The 25,083-nt window shown below is 43.7% G+C and overlaps 7 protein-coding genes across 10 annotated transcripts; 1 reads left to right on the top strand and 6 right to left on the bottom strand.

The window, feature by feature from the left end:
* The first annotated feature begins 19 nt into the window (after positions 1–19).
* On the top strand, positions 20–4,033 carry LOC119546819 (cullin-5). Its single transcript, XM_037853409.1, has 7 exons — positions 20–229; positions 314–1,926; positions 2,128–2,248; positions 2,312–2,669; positions 2,730–2,908; positions 2,968–3,117; positions 3,177–4,033. Exons 1-7 carry the CDS (start codon positions 221–223, stop codon positions 3,312–3,314), a joined length of 2,568 nt encoding a protein of 855 aa, XP_037709337.1. The 5' UTR covers positions 20–220; the 3' UTR covers positions 3,315–4,033.
* Positions 4,034–4,159: 126 nt separating this feature from the next.
* Positions 4,160–7,399, bottom strand: LOC119563171 (NAD-dependent protein deacetylase Sirt7). Its single transcript, XM_037876438.1, has 2 exons — positions 7,241–7,399; positions 4,160–6,882 (listed from the first exon to the last, which is right to left on the bottom strand). The coding sequence occupies exons 1-2, from the start codon at positions 7,397–7,399 to the stop codon at positions 4,711–4,713; spliced, it is 2,331 nt and encodes a 776-aa protein (XP_037732366.1). The 3' UTR covers positions 4,160–4,710.
* A 451-nt stretch (positions 7,400–7,850) lies between these two features.
* Positions 7,851–9,314, bottom strand: LOC119553148 (serine protease snake). Its single transcript, XM_037863368.1, has 4 exons — positions 9,134–9,314; positions 8,766–9,039; positions 8,250–8,565; positions 7,851–8,179 (listed from the first exon to the last, which is right to left on the bottom strand). The coding sequence occupies exons 1-4, from the start codon at positions 9,312–9,314 to the stop codon at positions 7,904–7,906; spliced, it is 1,047 nt and encodes a 348-aa protein (XP_037719296.1). The 3' UTR covers positions 7,851–7,903.
* A 266-nt stretch (positions 9,315–9,580) lies between these two features.
* Positions 9,581–11,053, bottom strand: LOC119563444 (serine protease snake). Its single transcript, XM_037876838.1, has 3 exons — positions 10,840–11,053; positions 10,518–10,788; positions 9,581–10,315 (listed from the first exon to the last, which is right to left on the bottom strand). The coding sequence occupies exons 1-3, from the start codon at positions 10,937–10,939 to the stop codon at positions 9,727–9,729; spliced, it is 960 nt and encodes a 319-aa protein (XP_037732766.1). The 5' UTR covers positions 10,940–11,053; the 3' UTR covers positions 9,581–9,726.
* A 296-nt stretch (positions 11,054–11,349) lies between these two features.
* On the bottom strand, positions 11,350–12,572 carry LOC119563445 (serine protease snake). Its single transcript, XM_037876839.1, has 3 exons — positions 12,415–12,572; positions 12,086–12,356; positions 11,350–12,023 (listed from the first exon to the last, which is right to left on the bottom strand). The coding sequence occupies exons 1-3, from the start codon at positions 12,509–12,511 to the stop codon at positions 11,435–11,437; spliced, it is 957 nt and encodes a 318-aa protein (XP_037732767.1). The 5' UTR covers positions 12,512–12,572; the 3' UTR covers positions 11,350–11,434.
* A 341-nt stretch (positions 12,573–12,913) lies between these two features.
* On the bottom strand, positions 12,914–14,160 carry LOC119563446 (probable dimethyladenosine transferase). The gene is made up of 3 exons (XM_037876840.1): positions 14,012–14,160; positions 13,199–13,911; positions 12,914–13,131 (listed from the first exon to the last, which is right to left on the bottom strand). Exons 1-3 carry the CDS (start codon positions 14,067–14,069, stop codon positions 12,982–12,984), a joined length of 921 nt encoding a protein of 306 aa, XP_037732768.1. The 5' UTR covers positions 14,070–14,160; the 3' UTR covers positions 12,914–12,981.
* Positions 14,161–15,594: 1,434 nt separating this feature from the next.
* LOC119563443 (protein kinase C) lies at positions 15,595–24,898 on the bottom strand. 4 transcript variants are annotated; one of them, XM_037876833.1, is made up of 11 exons: positions 24,694–24,898; positions 22,593–22,949; positions 22,138–22,331; positions 22,018–22,075; positions 21,838–21,950; positions 21,547–21,620; positions 20,902–20,933; positions 19,051–19,121; positions 17,763–18,984; positions 17,557–17,696; positions 15,595–17,495 (listed from the first exon to the last, which is right to left on the bottom strand). In XM_037876833.1, exons 2-11 carry the CDS (start codon positions 22,744–22,746, stop codon positions 17,334–17,336), a joined length of 2,220 nt encoding a protein of 739 aa, XP_037732761.1. In that variant the 5' UTR covers positions 22,747–22,949; positions 24,694–24,898; the 3' UTR covers positions 15,595–17,333. The 4 variants fall into 4 exon arrangements, with proteins under 4 accessions (XP_037732761.1, XP_037732762.1, XP_037732763.1 ...); XM_037876834.1 differs by lacking the exon at positions 24,694–24,898 and adding an exon at positions 24,056–24,208; XM_037876835.1 differs by lacking the exon at positions 24,694–24,898 and adding an exon at positions 23,916–24,049.
* Between the last annotated feature and the right edge of the window lie 185 nt (positions 24,899–25,083).

Here is a 25,083-nt window from a genome sequence, read left to right as displayed (position 1 = left end):
ATCGATAGGTCGATAGGCGGCTGGTCGTTCCCCCCGCACTTAGCAACACTGGCTGGCCGATATCCAACTATCGTGTGGTGCATTATTTCGACTTTAATCGGTAATCGACCGTGCACTGAACAACACTGGCTGGCCGATAGCCATTTAATTACAAAAAATAAATATAAATGAAGTGAAGCGGACGCAGCAATAAAAACAAAGAGAGATTGCTACGATCAAAATGCTACGGGTAAGTGACCTTATCGGCGAGGAGAACAGCCATCATACATGCTTCCATAATGCACACACACACGTATATCTTTCTGGGCCGCAGGCAATCGGGAAACGGGACAGGGACATCTTCGAGGAGGTTTGGCCGGACAAAAGACGGATAGTGCTGAAGCTGCTGCGCCAGGACACGGTCTCGCAACGCGAGTGGCAGGACCTGTTCTTCGGCGTCCACTTTGTGTGCCTGTGGGACGAGAAGGGCGCGTCCAAGATCTACGACTGCCTGCAGCAGGACATCGTCGAGTTCATCGTCCAGGCGCAGAGCCAGGTGCAGGCCCAGCGGGGCGAGCAGGCCCTCCTGGCCACCTACATTGTGGAGTGGCGCAAGTTCTTTACACAGTCCAACTACCTGCCGCTGCCCTTCCGCCAGCTGGAGCAGTCGCCCCAGGTGAAGCCCTCGTCCAGTGGCAGCAGCTCCTCCGCCACCGTTTCCGCCTCGGGAGCGAGTACGAGTGCTGCCGCGGCAGCAGCAGCCTCCTCCTCCGCCGCCGCCGCCTCATGCAGCGGTCAAGCCGCAAAGTCGGGGGCCTCCACCTCATCCGCCGCTGGAGCCTCCACTTCTGCCGCTGCCGCAGCTGCCTCCACATCCGCCTCAACTAGCTCAGCAGCCGCGGCAGCAGCGGCCTCCGGGAGCGGGAGCACCAGCAGCACCTCGAAGAAAAACCCCACGGAGGATAGCCCTGTGCGTAAACTCATGCTGGACTCCTGGAACAAGCACATCTTCCACGACATCAAGCACCGCCTGCAGGAGTCGGCCATGAAGATTGTGCACGCCGAGCGGAACGGCGATGCCTACGATGCCCAGCTGGTGGTGGGAGTGCGCGAAAGCTATGTGAATCTCTCCTCCAATGTCGAGGACAAGCTGGAGATCTACAGGGATAACTTCGAAATGGCCTACCTTAAGGCCACTGCAGAGTTTTATCGCCTGAAGTCCGCGGAGCAGCAGCAGGAGAACGGAGTGCTGGCCTACATGAAGTACGCCGACTCCAAGCTGCGGGAGGAGGAGGTGCGGGCCAAGCGGTACCTGGAGCCCAGCAGCTTCAGCATACTCACCTACACGCTGGTCAAGGTGCTCATAGTGGATCACCTGAACTCAATCATCGCCGAGTGTCCGGCCCTGATCAGGGACTACGAAACGGAGCGATTGAATCTCATGTTCCGCCTTATGGACCGGGTGCTGCATAACGTGGGCGTGGAAACCATGATGGGCGACCTGCAGCGGCACATCATAACTGCCGGACTGGCCGACATGCTCTCCGCCTCGGAGGTGATCACCCAGGACTCGGAGAAGTACGTGGAGCGGCTGCTCGAGTTGTTTAACAAGTTCAGCGACCTGGTGCGCAACGCCTTCAACGACGATCCCCGCTTCCTCACTGCCCGCGACATCGCCTTCAAGACGGTGGTCAACGACACCAGCGTGTTCAAGATGGAGCTGCCCACGAGTATCGCCAATCGAGGCGTGAAATACACGGCGCCGGAGAGCAAATGCCCGGAGCTGCTGGCCAACTACTGCGACATGCTGCTGCGCCGAACGCCGCTCAGCAAGCGCCTCACTAGCGAGCAGATCGACGCTCGCCTGCGCGATGTTCTATTGGTCCTGAAATATGTCAACAATAAGGACGTCTTTATGCGCTACCACAAGGTTCATTTGACGAGGCGGTAGGTTGAATTCTAGTACTTAGGAGATATCTTTCATTTACCTAAATAAGTAAATTGAGATTGCACCTAGAAGGTTACTCAAGTTTATGTCAACATTTTGTATAATGAATTGCTTTATTGTATTCATAATGAGATGATGCCAATGCCAATGAACCCATTTTCTTGTTACCTCTTTACCTAACAATTTGCATTCCATTTCAGCTTGATTCTGGGAACCAGTGCGGATAGCGAAAAGGAGGAGGACATTGTCGAGTGGCTGCGAGAGGTCGGCATGCCGGCGGACTACGTGAATCGGCTGGCACGCATGTTCCAGGACATAAAGGTGGGTTTCTCAAAGCGACTTGCCTTCTAAGTTATTTTATTTACACTTCTTTTAAATCCCCAGGTCAGCGAAGATCTTAATACTCAATTCCGCACGTCAATTAGGCGGCACGATGCTATCAACATTAAAATACTCAACGCAGGGGCCTGGGCCCGCTGCTCGGAGCGTGTGTCGGTCTCACTGCCCATCGAGCTGGAGGACTACATCCCCGATGTGGAGGAGTTCTACAAGAAGAAGCATTCCGGCCGTAAGCTGCAGTGGTATCATCACATGAGCAACGGCACCATCACCTTTGTGAATAACTTTGGCCGTTACGATCTGGATGTGACCACCTTCCAGATGGCCGTCCTGTTTGCCTGGAATCAGCGTCAGCACGACAAGATCTCCTACGAGAATCTCCGCCTGGCCACGGAGCTGCCAGGTTAGGATAATTAATATATTTTCTTACGGCATATATTTTAATACTTTGGAACCCTTAAAGATCCCGAACTGAGACGGACTCTGTGGTCTCTTGTGGCGTTCCCCAAAATCAAGAAACAGATCTTGTTAATGGAACCGGCGGCCATCAGTTCGCCCAAGGACTTTGCCGAGAACACAGTGTTCTATATCAATCAAGAGTTTGCCATTGTCAAGAATGGCAAGTCCCAGCGACGTGGAAAGGTGAGTACAGATAATGGTTAGATTATGGGTAATAAGTAACCTGACTTTTCTCCTACCAGCTCAATCTCATTGGGCGACTGCAGTTGAGCACGGAACGCTCGCAGCAGGAGGACAATCAGTCCATTGTGCAGCTGCGCATCCTGCGCACCCAAGAGGCCATCATTAAGATAATGAAGGTGCGCAAGCGGATGAACAACGCAGCGCTGCAGGTGAGTAACTGAAGTTATAACGCCACTCAACACGATCTAAGAAAACTTTCCTACCACAGGGTGAACTCATCGACATACTGAAGAACATGTTCCTGCCGTCCAAGAAGATGATCAAGGAGCAGTTGGAGTGGCTTATCGAGAACAAGTACATGAGACGAGACGACGACGACATTAACATGTTCATCTACGTGGCCTAAGCACCTGCTCCTGATCCCGGCTCTAGTCTCAGTCCCGTCTAAGCAATCATTCCCATTTCCATTCCCTCACACGCTACTCAAAAAATATCGCCGCAGCGATTTTAATCTCAACGCCGACGTGCTCAAAGCACGCGCCCTGTTTCTGTTTATATGGAATTGGATAATTGTATTATATGGAAACGTGATTCGCTACTGACATTGCGTCCTCAGAGCATTTAAAAGACCCACATTTCAATCTAAAGCCGCTTCTCGTGTCCACATCCTGTATTCATATATGTATTCGTATTTGTGAAACTTTGTATTTTTATATTGGCCCCCCTGGCTGCACAGGTGTGTAGCTCTAGGTATTATGTTTTGTGCGGTAATTGCACCCTGAAATTCCACGCCCACGCTCTGCCCCCGAGTAATATCGATCGATAGCGTTAATCTAATCAACCTGCTGTTTTCTATGTGTGTAGTTCTCCCTTGTTTGTTTCCGTTGCCTGGTCTTCTGTTGATTCTTGGGTATTTTGCAATGTTCCACGTGAGACTCACACACCCCCACAGGGATTGTAACCTCGAGCGGAGGCCAAATCCTCGCCTCCGGTCACTCCCAGCATGGAATGCCTAATCACACACAAACACTCACACACACGCGATCGCAAAACTACAACTAAAATAGCAATACATTAAGTTTAAGTTAATGAATAAACTTGGTTCTACACATAATGAAGGCGAAATGATTGAAATTTTAATTTTAATCAGGGGTTTGGGGTATCTGAATGAAAATAATCCTTTTCGACAGATTATTGGTTTTCATTCTTTCTAAATTATTATTTAAATAGTTCAATAAAACGCGGCTGCTCTTCATTATACTTATAGTGGTTTTCTTCTTTATTTAACTTATACTTGTAAGGGCGGAAGTTAGGTTTTAAGCGTGCTTAAATAAAACTCTAAAAAAATTGTTGAAAAAATTAAACTAATTAAAATTTGCAAACATGTACGAAAAGACAAAATACCAAGACAAGAGTTCGACGATTGAGACACAGAAATAACACAATAAAATGTCAGTAAATTACTTATTTAATACATAAATGGACAGAAATTGACAGACAAGAAACAAGAACACACGGAGAGGACATTTTAAAAATCACGTATAAATAAAAAGAACCCTAAACCTATGCTAGCTGGCACTACCATCTATGCTATGACTTATGATCCTATATCTAAAATACTATTGAAGCGAGCATGTGTCTCGGTTAGAGCAGGTCGATATCATACTTGCTCAAACCAAATATATGATTTAAAATGTTCATAGACCAACGTCTCGAAAATTTTTCTGTAAATCGACCCACCCTTGTTTCTGGGGGTAAAAATCACGGACGTAGGATTGGGATTGGGATCTGTATCCGGCGATCTACCGCCGCTTGCGTCCTTTCTTGTAGCCCTTGCCATACCATCCTGCCTGGGTGCGCGCCAGTTTGCGGGGGAAACTCGTACTCAGCTGCTGTCGTCGCTTGGCCGTCTCCGCCGCCGCAATATGTGCCAGGGATATATTCTCATCGTAGTCATCTTCGTCGTCGGACGTGGGACAGCACTCGCAGACTACGAACCGACCGCTCCTGGCCCGTTTCTTGTGTTTGCGCTGGCTGAGGTTCCAACGTCGATAGAACTGGCATTCCAGTTCGGCATACCGATCGAAGCAGAAGTCACAACTGGCGGCGGATCGGTTCATAGCAAAGTTCGGCACCACCTGGGAGTTCCAGATATTGAGGTCCGCCGGCGGCGGTATCAGGATGCTGTGCAGGCCAGAGTAAGCATACTTGGCATCGTACCACGAGGGCAGCTGGCGCAGCAACTCCTCGTCGTTGTTCTGCCTCAACAAATCCACCTGGGCCAGCTCGCTTTCCTCCTCCTCCTCCTCCTCTTCGTTCTCATTCTCTGTGGTGGAGTCGCCATCGCCATCAACATCGCTCTTTATCTGGATGTTGAGCGACTGATAGGCAGGTGGCAGCACCAACTTGGGCTCGACAAAGGGAGTGGACAATGGCGCTCCAATGGGCACCAGCGGCGGCAGCTGAAGTGGCTCTAATCTCACCTCAATTGGTTGCGCGGTCACATTTTCCACATGAGTTTTTTGTATGGCGACTAGTTTGGGCAGCTCCAGAAAACCATTGTTCGCTGTTTCCTCCGTCTCTTCTTTGAGGGAAAGGGGCTCGAGCTTGGGCAGCAGCTCCAGAAGATTCAGCTCTTGCTTTAATATGGTGTCCTGGCTTTCAATTTCCTCCAGTTTCACTTCAGTCTCTATTTTAATGAACGACTCCTTTAGCTTTGGGCTGGAGTCAATCTCCGTTTTAACCTCTCCATTGGTATCCAGCTGTTCTACCTTAATCTCCTCATCCTGGCCATTTAAGAGCTTGAATTTCTGGCGTAGTTCCAGGTTTGTCTTAACTCTTCGTCCATTTTTGATGGGTGTGCGGATCCGTGGACCCTTTCCGATTGGCAGGTCGCTGTAGTTATAGCTACAGCTCTCGCTAGAGATGGTTGAGTCCTGCGTTTCCTCGGTGGTGGTGGTGAAGGCCTCCTCCTCGTCGGCATTCTTAAGCAAAGGTTGGGTGAGCGTGTGCAGTTCCTCGGGCATTAGGAGCGAAGCATGTGCGAATATGGGATCCTTTTCTTTCGTGTACACGGGAACTGGAATGTGGAGTAGGTGCATCAATTGGGCCATCACCCGATCGCATTTCCCGTTGATCTTAATGCTAGCTATCCCATCCTTGGGCGTCCACTGCAGGTTGACCACACATATCTTGGCCCGCTGGCGGGCAGGCCGGTCCATCTGCCACAGCCAAGTGTATTTCTTGAGGACCTTGAGACTGGAGCCCAGGCAGAGGATCACATCCGCGCGCTCCGCATGCGCTGTGGCTCCCGCCCAATTCAGCGGCCACTTGACGTTCCCTCGCTCCCCGAAGTGCACAATAGTGTCGTACAGAGGCTCCGAGCAGCGATGGCATAGACGGTGGGTTTTGTGGCAGTAGCGGGCGGTCATCTCCGTGGTATCAAACTGGCGCCAATAGACGCTGTTCGGTCGGCAGTTCTTGCACACCTCCACATACATGTTTCCATGGATTTCGGACAGCGAATGCCTCGGTAATCCGGATCGCAGGTGCAGGCCATCGCAGTTCTGGGACACCACATGATGCAGCAGTCTCCTCCGATGCATTTCGTACAGGGCCATATGCGTGTAGGTTGGATTCGCACTGGACAGATCATGCTCCCCTATCTCCTGGCCCTTTTGTAGCAAAGTCCAGATGCCCTGGCTGCCGCGGTAGTCCGGAATCAAAGCCGCCGTGCTTATCCCCGCTCCAGTATAGCAAACCAGGTGCTTTGCCTGCGAAATAATGTTGGCCAACTGCTCCACCTTCGCCTCGATCACGTGCGGTGCATCCTCGCGTTCCACCACCCGCTCCTTGTAGATCTCCACGCGCTCCTTGCGCTTCTTGGTGGCCTTCACAATGTCCGGGTGCTTGTCCAGGAACTGTCTGTCCTCCGTGGAGCGCAGCGAGTCGCACTTCCGCAATATCATCGAGACCTAAAATGGTATCTTGGTTGATTAGCATAAGCAGATAAAGGTGGAATGGCTTGCAATAAGGATTTGAAGAGTTTATTTTGGCTTTAAAATGATATCGGAATTCTGGAACTAGATTTAAAACTAATTTGAAGAATATCTTGAGAAAGATGTACATTTTGTACCTTTGAACTATGTTATAACATCGTGATAGTGACTAGTCGTTATTTTATGTTATTAAAGGTATTTAATATTTTTTAGGTGAGTAACTCTAAGCCACTAATTGATAACCATTCATTGGATCCCGTGGATAGTGGTCAAAATTGAAACTTTCTTTCCAAGGGTATAAGCACACGCACACACACACAGGCGCACTAATTACCCTTCGCATGGCATCCTTGCGTCGCCGCTTCTCGTTATCCTTCTTGGCAGGATTCATCTTGGCCCGCGTTATATAAGACTGCGCCACGTCCGCCTCCTGCTTGGGCTCCATCTCCATGTGCTGCTCCTGCTCCTCCTCCTTGTCCTGATCCTGCTCCATGATCCGGCACAATTGCAATTGGCAAATCAAAGTGCGCCGCGGCCAGGAAACTGGGAAAGTGCGATGTGGTATCCTGCGCAGGACATCCGCTTACATTTTATTCGCCATTTAGTCGCGGACCCCTGGCCATTGATAATTGACAATTTGCAATCAGACTCCGGAATCCAGCGAGTTTTGTTTTATAAATGTTTCTTTTTTTAGGGAAAAAAAGGTAAACAACTATCGATGAACGAACCGATAGCTTTGGGTTATCGATGTGCCAGGGATGCAGGATTCAGATTTTCTAAAATCATCGTACCGTTAAAAAACTTTTAAAAAATATATGCATTTTAAATATTAAGCTTAGAATTATAATAGTTCTATAGATTTTTCAGGTACATTAAAATACGTAACTACGGTTACATTAATTGTGACTTTTTTTTAAAACATTGTTAATTGAAAATAATGCTTATATTTAGACGAATTAATTAAGAAATTGCATAAATATATACTTTATAAAATTTTTTAAAATGTTGCCATTGCTTGGGTTACCCAGCTTAAATAAGGATACACGCGGGTATATATTCCTGGAACACCTGGTGATCCGCAAAATAATCCGGACGATGTAATTGCTACAACATGATACATGCAAGGATATTCTTGATGATTCATTAACAAAGGACCGCCCGAGTCGCCGTAACAAGTGTCCCGGGCCATCTCGGAACCCACACATAGTTGGTTGTTGACATCGAATCCTTGCGGGAATTCCTCCCTTTGGCGAGTAAGAAGTTTTATGCACACCTATGGGAATTTAAAACTTTATATAGTAATTTTTTAATCCCCTTTGTTCAACCTAATTTATGATACATACCTGATCTCCATAGCGGTCCAGCTTTACTTTTAGCAGCTCGGACGAAGGCTTATCTGCCACCCCTGTGCTTCCCCAGCCAATGGCTATAAAGGAGTTGGAAAAGCGTTCATCTTGAAACGGCAAACAGGCAGGATGCTTATAACGATCAAAAATCACATCCTCCATCAGTTTTATTATTCCAATATCATGGTAAAGCTCCGGCTCTTCGTATCCCGGATGGGCTAAGTACCCAGAAACACCATAATCCTTGGGAGCCGCATCGTCTTCGCTTGTATCAAAATCCAGTTCGCCCAATCGCACAATATTTACTTCTCCTCTGAAAGGGAGAGATTAGTGTAGTAATATTTAAAAACACTAAAATATTTTAAAGGTGGTCTGAAAAATAAAAAAAAAATTGTAATGTGTAGTTTTAAAAACAGCGATCCTTTGCTTCAATGGGGTACTCATCATAAATATTTAATTATAGTTATAATTATTGGAAAAATGTAAACTATCTTTGGGTAAACCCCAACTTACCGTTCAGATTCTAAACAGTGGGCTGCGGTTAAGACGAACCGCTCGCTGATCAGGGCAGCACCGCAAAACCAGTCAACACGGCTACCCTGAACTTGACGACGCCCCAACCGAGCCATGTGCGGGAATTCCCGTGGCTGAGCGGGTTGACCGCCCACAATCAAGGGCGTGTAACTCCTGCAGTTATCGAAAACCTGGCTCTCAACCTCAGCCCCTGGAAACAGATATCCGAAGTAGATTGTCTCCTCGAAAACGCTTTTCTTATATCTCGTGCAATCTAAAGGGTTGTATTATCAGATATTAGTATGAAAAATAAAACTCTTTTGTACTATTCTAAGAAATCTTCACTTTTATTATCAAACTTTACTTACTCCTTATTATATCTACATCCGCATTCTGACCAAAAACACATGCCATCGGAATGATCAGTAGGGAGAACAGTGGAGGCGGCGACCACATCTTCAGCTTAAGGTGACGATCGGTGCTCGACTGTGGATACGAACGGGTTTGTCTCCCAATTAGACCCCAATCGGTCAGCTGTGGACCCCCCATTGGAGGCGGGTCTCAGCGGGTAAAAGCTAATAGAAATCCCCGCTCTTCAAACGATTAGCCCACTATAAAACAGATTTGTTTACATGCTCTTATGAGTGGACATGCAAATTAAGTTAATAATAAATCTTGAGTAACTATTATATTTAAAAGAATTTTGAATTTTTATAAATCCTGATCGGTAATATTATTGTTTATATTTTGAAATCTCTTTGTAAAGAGATTTTTAAGGTGTTTTTCAAAAATTATAATGAAACAAAAGTAAAAGATTTATGTTTTATCAGATAGCGCGATTTATTATAAGGCTCTTTCTATAGAATTATAGTTCACTTACTTTTTTGAAAAGTTTTCAATGAAAACTATTTACTTATGATAAATGTTATGAAAATTAAAAATCTTTTCAGAATATGATTTATTAGTTCTTGGCGAGCTGCTGCTTAATCCAGTCGAGGTAAAAGTGGACTCTTGTGTACATGGCGGGAAGATCGGGTGTGTCGCAGGCCACTCCCACGGATGTAATGCCCATCACATGATACATGCATGGGTAATCCTTGTGATAGATGAGCACCGGTCCGCCGGAGTCGCCGTTGCAGGTGTCCTTGTGTTCGTTGGATCCGATGCAGAGTTGAGTGGTGGCATTGTATCCTTCTGGCAACTCATCATTCTTGTCCGCCGTGATTCTGCACCGCGTGTTGTAATTGTAGAGTTTCACCTTCTGGAGCTTCTTGTTTTCGGTCCTTGGAACGATCTCCAATTGACCCCAACCGATGGCGATGAAGGAGGAGACCGATCTTCCGTCGGTGAAGGGAAGGCAGGCAGGATGTTTGTACTCGTTGAAGGTTACGGTCTTGCTCAATCGCACCACAGCTATGTCGTTGTAAATCGCAGGATGGTTATAGCCGGGATGTATGGTGAAGTCCTTTACTGTAAAGTCCTCCGGATCGGCATCGTCAGTGCTGGTGTCGAATTCCAGATCCCCAAGGCGAACTATGTTCACTGAACCTCTGAAAAGGGTTCGAAATTATTTTAATTATGATATTCACAAATTTTAAGTTAAATTTAGGTATTATATGTAGTATCCATTCCTAAAACTAATTTTATGGGGGAATTCTCTTGTAATATTCAAAGTTCTAATTTATTTTGTTATTCTATAGTAAGAAAATCATTTTCTTTCTGATCTCTTTTAGTGATTAAGAAAATACGTACTGCGGCGAGTAGAGGCAATGCGCTGCGGTGAGCACATGCAGGTTGCTGATAAGTGTTCCCCCACAAAACCACTCAATCTCGCCGTCATCTTCGCGATGTCCCAGGCGGGCTGCGTGCGGGAACTCCTTGGGCAAGGCGGGTCCTCCTCCGATTATGAGGGGTGCATAGCTGGTGCATTTGTCCAAGGTCTTGTAGATAATCGGAGCATTCTCAATCAAGAAGCTAAACTCTGACGTCTCCTCCCAAACGCTTTTCTTGTAGGAAGTGCAGGCTGTAGAGTACGGAAATTTAATACAGATCTTTAAAATAATAATGCACTCACTTTTTACTATATCCGGATCTTGAGAAGTCACAAAGTTGACTAGTAGAACCAGCAAAGCTGCCACCAGCTGGACAATCTTGCCAGAGAACGCACTTCTCATCGTGCTGCTGCTTCTACGGTAAGCGAGTAACTAAGATCATCATTAATAACCATACAGCTTCTCTTAGTTAATCGCGGTGCAATCTCCTCAGGAGAGTCAATAAATACAGGGAAAAGCCGCGTTTTTGTTGATAAGAAATTATATACTGATACTTGCTCACGGCTTACGCAAACAGGAATTCAATACACAACAAAGCCCATTCGATAGCGAATAATACCAAATCAATTCTTGGCTTGGGGGTTACAAAAATATTGAATGAAATCATAGTAAAGTTGAGCCATTGTCACGACTTTGAGGCAAGTGAAAAATTCTGTGGAAATGAAAACCTGAAAAGCTTATTTAAATTTTTATACCCAACCGGTTCGGTGAACAAACCGCAATGCATGCAAATTTTGTATAGTCCGGTGGACTTACAATTTTAAAGTATATTTGTGGCTTCTCAGAGAACTCAGATTAAGACTCCATTTTAGGCATTCAAATTAATATACTGTCGCATTATGTCTGGTTGGCCAGTTCGCGCTTAATCCAGTCGAGGAAGTAGTGCACCCTTGTGTAGGCACTGGGAATATCGGGCGTGGAACAGGCAATGCTGAACGAGGTGATGCCCATCACGTGATACATGCAGGGTAGAGTCGCGTGGTAGGCCAGCACAGGACCTCCGGAGTCGCCATTGCAGGTGTCCTTGTTGTCCTTCGATCCGATGCACAGCTGAGTCCTGGCCTCGTAGCCATGGGGCAGTTCATCATTTGGCTCCACACTGGTAACGCACTTATCGCCATAGCCCTGGAGCTGAACCTTCAGCAGCTTCTTGGACTGCTTCTGGGCAAATTTCCTCTGACCCCAGCCTATGGCGATGAAGCTCTCAAGTTGCTCGCCGTCGTCAAAGGGCAAGCAGGCAGGATGTTTGTACCGATTGAACTTGACTTCCCGATCCAGTTTAATAACGGCAATATCATTGTAGAGTTTAGGGTTCTCGAAATCAGGATGTGGCCTAAGAGCCAGCACGCCAAAGTCCTCCGGCTGCGCATCATCCTGGTCATTATCGAACTCCAGCTCGCCCAAACGCACAACGTTGACTTCACCACTGGGGACATGCAGAAATCAATTAGTTACCAATAATATGATATGAATATAAAACCAACATACTTTGTAGAAAAAAAGCAGTGAGCTGCTGTAAGCACTAGACGATTGCTTATCAAGGTTCCGCCACAGAACCATTTTGTTTCGTTGTTAGCATCCCTATTCCCCAGGCGAGCTGCATGGGGGAATTCCATGGGCTCCGCCGGTGTGCCATCTACAATAAGGGGTCTTGAGCCGTGGCAACTGTCAACTGTCGAGTAGGTAATCGGGGCATCCTCCAAGAAGTAGCTAATGGCCACGCGTTTCTCGAAGACAATCTGCTTAAATTTGTTGCACGCTAAAGAAAATACATATTGAAATTAGTACTTCTAAGGGCTCTCAGTAACAACTCTTACCAAGCTGGACAGCTGCATCTGGCTTTTGTGTATAAACAAGGCTGCAGCTCAGGGAAAACATCAGCAGCACAATCGTTCCAAGTGATTGCATTGCCATCTTATTGATTCGATCTCGAACTGCAGTGGCACACTAACGGCAGCCGACTGATTAAATCGAAGTTAATCAGCTAGTTTTCAAGTGCGCACTTTAGAGAAGCCGCTCTCCGGACTTAAATACCGATCAGCTGGTTCTATTCCATATACAGTAGATAACAGTGTGGAAAATCTGAGATTATTTAGCCGTAAACACTTTTATTGAAAGTTAATTTTTATAATAATGTTCAAGTAAATAGTAATTAAATATTTCATAACGATCAAATAAATGTTTTTAAGACGGATTTAAACTATAAATTTAATATTAACATATTTAGATCTTGGCTGGGATTGTTTATACATTTATTTACTGTACCAGAAAGGAACCAGTTTGGTTATAAACAAACTGAGAGACAACCAGACTTCGTGGGTTTAACATTTATATTAATGTTTGTAAAATTGTACAAAGTTTAACGATCTAGAGAGTAAATATATCTAATTGAAGTGAATGCCCGCTGAATTAAAAGCCAGCAGGAGCTTCATGAAGTCGTCTATATCCATGGTTCTCGCGCGCTTGGTGGCCATATCCTGGGCCTCCAAGATGCCAATGACTTTATCCTGCATGTTGAAGTTCTCTTCGATGGGCTAATGGACGGTAAATCGTTTTGTTTGAGGGAAAAATTTAATATAGATGGAATAAGCTAGTCCTTACCTCATTTCTGAGTGAGCGATACACCCTGTAGTTCTTCTCCAGCATCTCCATCACGGAGGTGACCTTAAAGGTGGCCGCCAACGTCTTGTTCTTGCGCAGGAAGGCGATTCTTGTGAGGCCGTCCCACTCGGTGAAGTTGACCGGTGGCGGCGGGTTCTTCGGCTCCAGCCGGACCACACTGCTTTCCACCTTTGGTGGCGGCCTGAAGTTGTTCTTGCCCACCTTCATGAGCATGTCCACGCGGGCCAGGAGCTGGGTATTGATGCTCAGGCGGCAGTAGAGCTTCTCGCCCGGCTTGGCAACCAAACGCTGGGCGAATTCGCGTTGGAACATGAGAACGGCGCACCGGAAGAGTGGCCGGTGCAGCAGCAGCTTAAAGATCAGGGGCGAACTGATCTGGTAAGGCACGTTTGCGATGCACAGATCGAAGAAGGGCAGCTCCGCCTTGAGGAAGTCGCCGATGAGCACCTGCAGCTTGGGCTGCAGCGGAGTGGCCTGGACACGCTTTTGCAATTCGGCAGCCAAACGGGTGTCAATTTCGCAGGCAATCACCTTTTTCGCACGCTCCAGCATCCGAACGGTCATGTTTCCCGTACCGGGACCAATTTCCAGCACCACATCGGTGGCCCTGAGGGCAGCCTTCTCCAGCATGGTGGTGATCACCAGGGGATTCTTCAGAATGTGCTGGCCAAAGTCCTTGTTGAAGACGATTCCTGCAAGGGATTGATATATGTACATATGTAATCAGTTTTCAGTTTTGCAAGGAACACCTAACATTTTAGCGAATTATGACATTTATGGATTATTACTAACCCTGCTTTTGAACCTCGTTGTGAACGCGGCTCTTCTTTTCCGTTTTGACCTTCGGCATCTTGGCTAGCACTTCTTTATCGCCTTTTAATTAATAAATTAAATTCAACAAATATTTATTTGTTTTGGCTCCGCTTCTTCTTCTTCAGGTGTCAACATGTGCGCTGTTAGTTGACAGCCGATAACTCAGCGATAACTTTTCAATAACAGAAATGTTAACCGCTAATGACCTGTCCAACCGTTAATTTAAATCTGCTAAGTTTAATTCAGGAATAAAATAATTATAATGCCAAGATCTACTCTTAATTAATCAAATATTTCCATTTAGTTTAACAAATGGCTAATATCTATACAGCAAATAATCAGATTTCCTGTCTGCCCCTTACATTTCAACCTCATAACCGCTAACATTCCCGTTTCGCAACTGGCAATGCCGTAATTTTCAAATTCAAACACATCAGTTACATTTTTCATAGGTGTTACCTCTTTATTTATTAATTAGTTTTCACTTAATGTTATAAATCAATTTTTCTTGTTTTCAATTTTGCTTTCTTTGGTTATCTTTGCACACATCTTCTGCTCATACCATTTATTTAGTAGCTTCTTTAACATTCAATTACGCTCACTTGCCTGCCTTGGTAATCTTTTCTTTTTTTGAATTTTTTTTTCATTTTATTTAATAGCTTTTTTACAACATATCAACTGTTGACTTTCGACTTTACCGTTACAGTTATTTATCTCTTGTTTAAACATAACTTAAACTTTATTTTTGCCGTTTTTTCTCAGTTTTAGTTGGTTTTTCATCTGCTTTGTGTGTGTGTGTGTGCTCATTGTGTTTTGTGTGAGTGTTTTTTTCTGAATACTTTCTGTGTTTATGAATATTATTACTTTTGCAATGATTCTGGTCATATTCTAACCTCCACATATCTCTTTTTGTTGCGCTTTAGTTTTGTACGCCGTTCCATAAATAATTCAGTATATTTTCTTAGTAGTTTGTGTGTAGTTTTTGCCTTAGATCAGTTAACAATTTTTTCGGGGGCTTCCGTTAATAATCCATTTAAGTATCTAAGATGCGAAAGGTACATGAAAAAGTTGCACATATGTAAGTGGGTGTGTGTTTGTTTTGCTTGAGCTGCGCGGCTCCAGAAAAAGTTTGCTAAGCTGATCGAGTGAGTACATTCAGAGTTTAGTTCAAGAACCCTTTTTTTGGTTTTGGTTTTTGGCAAGCCATGATATATATTTACTATAAGTTTTTCGGGGTTTTAGTAAGTAGTAGATGGAGACAACAGCGGGCGCGGGATAGCGTTCAGCTTTGCGTATTTTTGGTGAGAGCTTAGAGCTAACATTTTTGGTTGCACATTTTCCTATAACTTGTAAGTTTGTTCTCAGGTTACGGTCACGCGATTTGTTCTACAATCCCTTTTCTGTTTCTCTCCTATTATATTTACCCTTGTTTCTGTTCAACCATTGGCGTATTTAGCCATTTGCTCGACCTATTCCCGATCCTGATCAAGGATCTATAACTATGTTCATATGAGTTCATCTTGTTGGCTGGAGTTTTTACTTTATTTTGCTTGTTCTTATACTTGTTTTTATTTAGTTTTAATTGAATACGCGCCTCTATCCTTGCAAAGGCCTTTGAGCGCATTGCTTAAAAAATTATTCATAGCTTTTAACATTTTGCCTATACTCCTCCTCGAAATCATCGTATTTTTTTGTTACTCTTGCTTGTTATTTGTTTCTTTCTTTTTTGGTAAAATGCGTTCTTGAAAATACTTTGGGTTAACATTTAAATTGTAAATGGGTAACTAGCTGGGCTCTCTATTTCACAAATATTATTAGACACTGGGCGTTTATTATTACATACAAATGTGTGTTTATGCCTGCCTTTGCCTTACGATTTTTAGTTAACAACGCTGCTTATAGTTAATAGATCTTCTGTTATCCATCCTTTGCTATTCTTTCACATTATAATTATTATTATTATTATATATTCATTCAAGATTTATTTTAGCATAGTTCCGCTTGCTGTGGTAGACTGAAAACGAAACAGAAATAGGATTTTGCTATGGAGTAAACAATAATAGTGTTAATCAAATTTATGCTACAATTTGAATGCAGTTAGTTGCGAATAGAACTTAGCTTTTGAGTCTTTGGCTTTAAAATCATATATATCCCTTTTTCATATATATATAATTTGTTTGTTCTCCTCTTCATTTGCTTACAGACTAAACACGTTTGGTTTCTTGTATTCATAATTTGTTTAGCATAAATTAATATGAATTTTATAGACATTCTCTTTGTGGGTTTTTAGCTTTATCTCCTATGATTAGTTAGCTTTACTTTCTCTTTGTTGGTAAATTGTATGCGTTTGTATTAGGGGTTTTTTGGCTTCATTTTGTTTTTTGTTTTTTCTTTTCTTTTCACTTTTATAAATATTTATGTATAACAATAAGGTAATTTTAAAATAATATCGCTTTAATACTTGAGAAGGAAGTTGTGCAAGATTTCGAATACATAAAACAAATTGAAATTAGATTTATGTGGTCGTTTTTATGTATTGTGTGTGGTTGTTTTTTTTTTTTTGTGTGTAGTACAGACGGCACATTGCGGCTATTGTGTTAGAAATTCCCTTGAGATTCGCTTGGAGCAAGTGCCTCGCCTCCCATAAATAGAGCTCTGCTTGGATGCTGTCGGTCTGTGAGTGCGAAACTTGAGATTCGGCACGTCAAACAATCAATAAATAACTAATAACAAAATGCACTCAGCCACTGGGCATTGACTAGATGGGGTGGGGGTTCCATTTTCCTCTTTTCTTTTTTTTTTTGTGTTGGTTTCTTTTTTTTTTTGTTTTTCGGGGCTTGGCAAACAACATAATTAAAATTCCAACAGGTGTGGAGCTTGAAGCGGTTAAGGTTTTTCGGGGCGTTCGGGTAGGGGGATGACAAGATCTGAAGAATTCGCGTCCTTGTGCGCTTTTAATTCAAGTTGAAGCTTAGCAGTTTCGACAATTGGCACTGGTAGTTTGGATGTTCTGGATGAGTGATCAACACACACAGGACCGGTAACGAAACTAGGACCACGACTACGGGCGGGAAACAGACAACAATGGGGAGATACGGGGAAGGGGGCGTTACTATAAATGAAAATATTAGACTGCTTGTGCTAGGGGATGCGCTACACGCTGGATGACAGCTCGGCTCGATGGCGATCCGGTTGACCAGTCCCACCGCCGACCGGGGTTTGCCCCAATCTCTGCGGGACTCCAGATCGCATCGCGACCAATCAAAACTGGTAGGTGTACATGAACTAGGATCGTTGGTCCTTAGTAGACTTTGCGTTCCGGCCCAAATTTGGGATTCACAAACGAGAAGCCGGCGAACTCGTCCTGATTGATGCAGCGCACCACGTCGTTTCCAATCGGTGTGAGTACAGGATCCTCCTTGGTGAACTCCGCATCGAAGTTGTTGGCATCGCGTGGATTTTTCTATGGGATTTTTTACAATTAAAAAAGGGTTTTTAATTAAAAATATTATTTATTAGCTCACCATTTTTGGTCGGAATGGTGGCTTTATGTTGCGCTTCTCCAGCTCCTTCCAGTCCAGCTTGTTGAAAAATGGATGCTTGCGTATCTCGTTCTCATCGCCAGTGCAACCCAGTCGCTGCTCCGGATTCTTGGTGAGAAAACCTGGGAAAAAGTAACAAAAAAAGGGTTATAAATCTATTAATTATTTATAAAGCTAGATCATCTCACCCTTTAGTATGGAGACGGCCTCGCGGGACAGCCAAACCGGATAGAGGACATCGTCGTGCATGATGGAGTCGAAGAGCTCGTCCTCGTTGTCCGCCTCGAATGGCGGCTGGCCGGCCATCATCTCGTACATGAGGACGCCCAGCGCCCACCAGTCGACGGAGGCTCCATACTCCTGCTCCTTGAGGATCTCTGGGGCAATGTAGTCGGGGGTGCCGCAGAAGGTGGTGGTCAGCATGCCGTTCATGATGCCCTCCTTGCACATACCAAAATCGGCCAGCTTGCAGTGGCCCTCCTGGTCGAGCAGAATGTTGTCCAGCTTCAGGTCGCGGTAGATGACGCCGTGGGTGTGGAGGAACTGCAGCGCCAAAGTCACCTCCGCCGCATAGAAGGCGGCTCGAGAGGCCTCAAAGCGACGCGCCTTCTGTATCTGGAACATTAGATCGCCGCCATTCACATACTCCATCACAAAGAACAGGCGGTCCGGGGTCTGGAAACAGGAATGTAACGCAGTCAGGAAGGGATGGTTGGCGGCCAGCGCCAGGATGCGCTTCTCGGTCATGGTGCAATCGACGTCGTCGTCCTGTATGATAGCGTCCTTCTTGAGCACCTTGATGGCATAGATCTCGTCGGTGCCCTTCTTCTCGGCCAGCATCACCTTGCCAAAGGACCCTTTGCCCAGCACCTTGATGAAATTGAAGTCCAGCAAGGAGCACTTGCCGGGACGAGTCTCTCCGGTGGCCCCAGAACCACCACCAGAACCTCCAACCGCCAGGCTCATACAGCTGCTGCTATTATAGCCACTGGTCAGCGTCGTCGTCGAGTTGGCCAAACTGTCCGCCGATAGGGCGCCACTGCGGAATGACTGGCCCGGAGCCCCATCACCATCGCCGCCCAGGGATGCCCCATAGTTATCCTCGCCGCCCTGCTGATTCAAGTATTTGGAGCGACGCGGTTGCTGCTTGTCCGGCGAAATGCCCAGCGAACTTAGGATCTCGGCCATCTGCTTCGTGTTGATGCCACACGTATTGGCCACGTTCTTCTGGCACCGCTTGTGCACATTCATCCCGCAGGTCTCGCATTGCAATCCCTGCTTGATCAATCCATATAGCAGGGAGCCGCAGTGATCGCAAAAGGTGAAGCGCTTGTAGCTGTGCACCACAAACCGATGGGGTACATTCACATTGAATCTCTGGCCCGCCGGCACCACCTCCACTTTGGTTTGCTAAGGGAGATAAATTAAAGAATTAAGTCCTCTAAGATCTGGTGGGGATATTCCAGTAGCTCTTACCTCATCTCGCATGCCCGGACACTTGGACACCACGGACTGGTGACATTTTTTATGTACAACTAACGTGCAGACTAGAAGTGATTTTTTTTTTGGGGGGAGAGAAACCAGAGGCGAAATAATTAATATCCAATCTTGGCATTTGACGCTTCGAGAATTCTTCGATGGCAGAGTGCAGGGCAAATTATCCAAAACTCTATGAAAACTATATAAAGAAGATCGCCCTGATATCAACTAATTCATTTTTTTCTTTTCTCTTTAATGTTATATTATATTACAATTGTATATTTATTCCAAACTATGCCATTATTATATTTTTATGAAGGCAATACTGGTTTAGAAACACCAAAAACAATCTTTAAGAAAATTCAAAACTGACCATAAGACATTAATTTTTGAAACTTATTGGGCATTTAGTAATCTTTAAATATAAAGTCCAATCCAATAAAGATATAACAAAAGATTTTTTGTTAAATGCTCTCTTATCAGATGGAATTTTGTAATGATGTAAATAATTTTCTCAAAGGCGATCTTCCTTTAATCTTAGGCTCTAGACATTCGAATGTGTATATATACAGGATTTCGTTTGAATTAAGCTCGTTGAAACATTCAGGGTTAGACACAAAGTCCCCAATCGTGGCATTCAATTGAGATTTCAAACAAATGGCTATTGAATACTTTTTCGAATATCACGATTGAGGGCACAGATAATTAGTTGATAAACCGTCGACTGTTTCTTGTTGTGCAGTGTGATTATTCACATGTTGGTCAGTGGAGTTAAGTTGTGCTTGGTCTGTGTCTGTGCTCTAATTAGTGTTTCGGTTTTAATCACAACATTTAAATGATTCGTGCCAGATATTGGAACCAAAACTACTTAGAAAAGAGAGAAATGACGAAAGGAGCCATATAAGCAGATTTTTTTTTTATGACAACAATGAATAAAAGTAAAGGAAACGAAATCCTATAGTATTTCTTATCATAATATCTTGTTAGGAACACTTCCCCAACAACCGAAATTTGTGTTTTTGATCCCTTGAATTTTAAAAGATTCTCATGCATGTCTTATCAATTTTAAAGATGATATTGCTTTTATATGAACCAATGATGATCCCAATTCTAAAGTAACCTGATTTTTAACTTTAGTGACATTGTTATAGTTTTCATATTATTAAAATAGGCGTATCTCGACTCAAGATCCTAAAAGATCCTATCTAAAGCATGCATGACAATATAGGGTTGAGAAAAAGTATCTATAAATGGACAGACGGACAAACTAAAATGTGGATGTAGTGAACTTATTCTGTTACAATAAAAGATATAGAATAGACTAAGCCTATAAAGAATTTCTGGTAATCGGGTTTCGAATTTGAATTATATTAGTAACACAAGATGTGTTGCATTCCCCTTCATACGTGAATTTTGAATGCAATGTGATGGGAACGAGGACGGGACACTCATCCAGATCGATTAATGGTGCAGTGGGAAAGGACCTGTGCCAGGATACCGGGGCTGTTCCTAGGCAATCGTGACTCAGGCAAGGTGATCGATGCATTGGACAATGCTGAAGGCTGGACAATAATATTTCAGAGTTTGGTACAAAAAAAAAAATTACAAACATATCTTTGATCTCAAAATGCAGCCAAAGAAACCCAATGGCAACAACATCAACAACGACAACAGCAAACAACGAATAACGAACAACGAACAACGAACAACGTACAACGAACGTAACAAGCAAATGCAAAGTGATATGGATTGGATATAGCTTGTAGGGGGCTCTTCCTGGAGCTCCGAAGCGCCAGAGCTGAGCTGCTCTGGTTTTTAATTCCGTTTAGTCTGAAGCAAAACACATACCTTGACATTGATAGCCTTGTTTACCAATTCCCCTGCAAAAAGGCAAGAAATTCCATGGCTATTGTATGTATTTATATTTTTTTGGTAACTGAATGATTGGTAGTGTTGTGTTTTTGTGTTTAATTTGTGGTGTGCGTGCGAGTGTGTGTTTATTTTTTTTTTGAATGGATGAGAATCGCCGATGGTAGGCCCCATATAAGAAAAATCAAGCATGATCTGATAGTGAACCCAAGATGATACTCTCAGCAGCGACCCAAGCTGGGCTATTGCCCATTAGAGAAACCAGATTAATGCCAATGGATGTGTAGAGAACCAAGGAAATTAAAACTGCATAATATAGTGAGCCACCCCAAAAAATAGCCAGAGATATGAGCCAGTAGAGCGAGATGATGAGGATGTGATGAGTGATAGAGTGATGGATACATTAAGAACATAGAGATAAAGAGAGTAGATCAACCCAAGTCGAATCGAATCAAATCAAAAGTAGTTCAGATGGTGAGAGGTGTGTGTAAATCAAGTCCCGAAACTAAATGCATGTTCAGATTAATCACTGCAGATACAACTTAGGGATGTACGGAGATGTTTCAGCCCTGCTGTGAGTACGTTACGAGAGTTGTACGATTATGTGTGCTGGGCTCCACTTACCAGATAAACTCGCGGCAATGCGAACAGAAGGTGGGTTGACGCAAAAACGTTGCCATGAACTTGTGACCATTCACCTGGTGTACAAAAAAGGGAAAATGTTAGAAAAATAAGAGGTTATCTTGGAAGAAAAACCTCTTGAGGTCAAGAAAATAGTTGCTAAAGCCTGGTAAAAAACGTATTTTCATCTAAGCAATTGAAACGATCAAGTTGTAATGATCTTTCTACTAGTACTTAAGGACTTTTCTTGACTTCATAAGGTGGAATCCTTGGGATGGATAAATGAAAACTGACCTGATGGACACGACGACGCATGGCACCGCGACGGCGGTTGAATCCAGCACGCTCTTTGAACTCCTTGTTGACGGCCACGGTGTGCTCCACAACAGCCTCGGCTTTGGCTTTATCTAATATCATCATAAATAATAATTAAATCAGTAACCATTGCCTTATAATCAGTAAATCTATACGTACCAGTGCGATTCTTCAGCTCAATAATGACGTGAATCTTTCCCTGGGGCTCCAAGTTAACCTGAAATGGTGATTATTATAGGAATTTTAGTAGGTATATAAAAGGTACAATGTAAAACCTACCCATAGATCTTGAACAGCCGTCTCGCTCTGCATGAGGTCCTCGAAGGAGATGATGCAGTTGGCCACAAAGTCATCTGGCGGCAGAGCGGCATCATGAAAGACGGTCAAGTTGATGTTGCTAACATTGGACACATCGTGGACGAACTGCTCGTTCCAAACGGGATCAAATGTCTTTGGCCGTGTGGTGGCTCGATCTGGAGATTTAAGTTATTTATTATTATTATGATCTATAAAAACTGTATTTAAGTATATCTTGAAACGTTCTGCTTTCGTTATTGGGAGTTTTCTATCAATGTTTATATATTAAGATATTGGATTTGTAAAAATCTATTAAGTTTTGATCTATTAAACTTAAAACCCCTTTAAACACCCTTTTGAGTATGCAACATTTTCTTAAACAAAGGATTTAGTAAGGTAGTCCCAATAAGTTGTTGTATCATAAGTAGAACTCTCACCAAAGTGACTCTCGTCCACATCTATGGAGACATAGGGATCGATGAGCTGCTCGTCGGCCAGTTTGCCGAAGGTGAGATTGTGGCGCTTCTGGAAGTCTGTGGGCCGCAGGCCGCTCGCCTCGCACACCTTGATCTGCAGCTTGCCCGTGAACATGGTGGTAGAATCGATTCCGTCCTCCGTAAGCCTACTCCTGCTGCTGTTGCTCTAGATCTTAATCCAGTTCCTAATGCTGTTCCTGATCCCAATCCTGCCGCTCCTCGGTCCTTCGTGCGATGTCCTTGCGTGTCTGTGTGGGGAGCAGCGGTGGATCACTCGGCTGTGCTTTCGGTGGTGTGCGACTGGCTGGTGATCCTGATCTGCAATGGGGAATGGAATTTGTGAATTTAAGATCGGTTAATGGAATGCCCGAGTGGCACTCGCAACTTTCGCTGTGGGCCAATGTTAGCGTAGGTCATTGACACTCATGAATGGCGTATGCGGTACACTCGATTCACTCTCAAGGTCGCCTGCGCCCCGCATCGATGGAATTTATGCACATAGATACAACCACACCAGTGGTCAGAATAGTAGTTGCGGACTGTGAGCAGAACCTATCGGAAATCTTTCATAATAATCTTTCAATTATATTTTTATATCTTCAACTGTACTACACATTTTTAATAATATCCAAATAAGGAAATCCAACAAACATTGAAAATATTACCAGCATGATTCATACATACATGTTTTCTAGTGTGTTAACAATATTGTCCAACAGTCCAACAATCATTGAAAATATTACCAACATGATTCATACATACATGTTTTCTAGTGTATTAACAATATTGTGGTTGACTAATGAAGGGTTAAGCTCAAAAATTCTTCTCTTCAGATAAGGAATTGTTTATTTTTGATTTTGTTTAGCTTTGGACACTTTTAGATGCTCAGTTTCATTTTATGTACACTACTTTTTTGTCCGCCACTGTGTTGTGTACACTTGTGTGTGTACATTAGGCAATCGCTCAAAAGACAACAGTCCGTGAAACAAAAAATCGAAAATAGTACGCGACCATCATCTGCTTTGGTAATATTTCTGGCAAATAAATCATTCCAAGGAGTGTAAGAGTGGAACTTAGTAAATTTCTCAATTCCACAGATCGTTGTACACAACTCAATTGGCCCCCAATTGGGATACAAAGCCTTTTTCTAATTGGCAAATTTGGTGGGAACAAGTTGTTCTTGTGCCCCCCCCCCCTTTTTTTTTCTCTTTTTCCACACGTTCTTAAGTACTTTCAGTGTCGTTTTGCTTTGATTACATATATGTAATGCCTTTGCTTGCTCACTTTTTTATGCAAATTCTTTGTGTGCATGTATAGCACATACACACTTTCACACACATATACACGCGCAGTCAGCTTTTTTCCACAGATAAAACAACAAAGAAAGAATAACAAGCAATTCTAATGCTGCCTCTCGCTCGCACCTCAACCACCCACAAATACACGCGCGAATCACGCCCACTCCAGTTGGATACACCTGACGAAACGAAAAGCCAATAAGTGCGTTCAATTAACTAAATTCGTCCAATTGGAAAATTTGTAATTTTCTAATTGGTGAAAACGAAGGTCTTCCAGCTGGCAGAGTTGCCGTACCGTTCGACTGTCAGTTTGACACTAGTGAGTGGGGCAAAAGTAAGCAGTGTTGGTAAACAGACGAGATGGCGCCCAACGATTGTTTAAAAATTATAAACATTAAACGTTCTTTTGTGGTTGGGGTTATTGTTTATCGAGCAGTTCTGTTGTATATTATTTACACGTTTAACTCACTGCCACTGTTTTTTTGTCCTTTTTGTTGAGAACCAGGCTCAAGTGTTTGAGAAAACTTAAGAATCTTGTTTTTGTGGTTTTTAACTTTCTGGTAAATTGTATGTATATATAAAATTGATTTATTTGTTTAACAAATTGAAAAACTCTTTTCAAATAATCTAATCAGAGGAAAAGAAATTATATTTTTTCTGCGCGCGCAGATGGGTATATATTAGAGAAAAAAGTGTTCAACACACACACTCGCTCGACATATGTATGTGCTTATACACACACGCACGCACACAGTTACACGCACCCTGTTTGCACAGCGTTTTAAATTGATTGGTTTTCCAATTGGTATTTCCTTTGTTTTTCGACGACTTCGAATAGTTTCAATAGTTTTTCACAGTGTCCAGCATTTTCCGTTGCATTGCTGGTAATTTCTTATTGGAATTGAAATGGTTCCGCGTATTAGTATTGATAAAAATTTCTTATTGGAACTAAAGTGCTGCTATCGAATCTTGTACAACAATCGAATAATAGCAATCGATAGATGGAATTCTAGCGATGTTCGATGGCGACTATCGATGTTTCTATTGGGGTTTGGCTGTCGATATATTGGTTCGTGACACGGCTAATACTTTGGATTAAGAATTGGATTTGGCGCCAGAATACTTATTTAAACTCCGCTCCAACTGTGAATGTT

This window comes from Drosophila subpulchrella, chromosome 3R, assembly GCF_014743375.2.
Source record: "Drosophila subpulchrella strain 33 F10 #4 breed RU33 chromosome 3R, RU_Dsub_v1.1 Primary Assembly, whole genome shotgun sequence".
Classification (NCBI taxonomy): Eukaryota; Metazoa; Arthropoda; class Insecta; order Diptera; family Drosophilidae; genus Drosophila; species Drosophila subpulchrella.
Note: the sequence above shows the minus strand (reverse complement) of the source record. Positions and strands in the feature narration are given on the sequence as shown.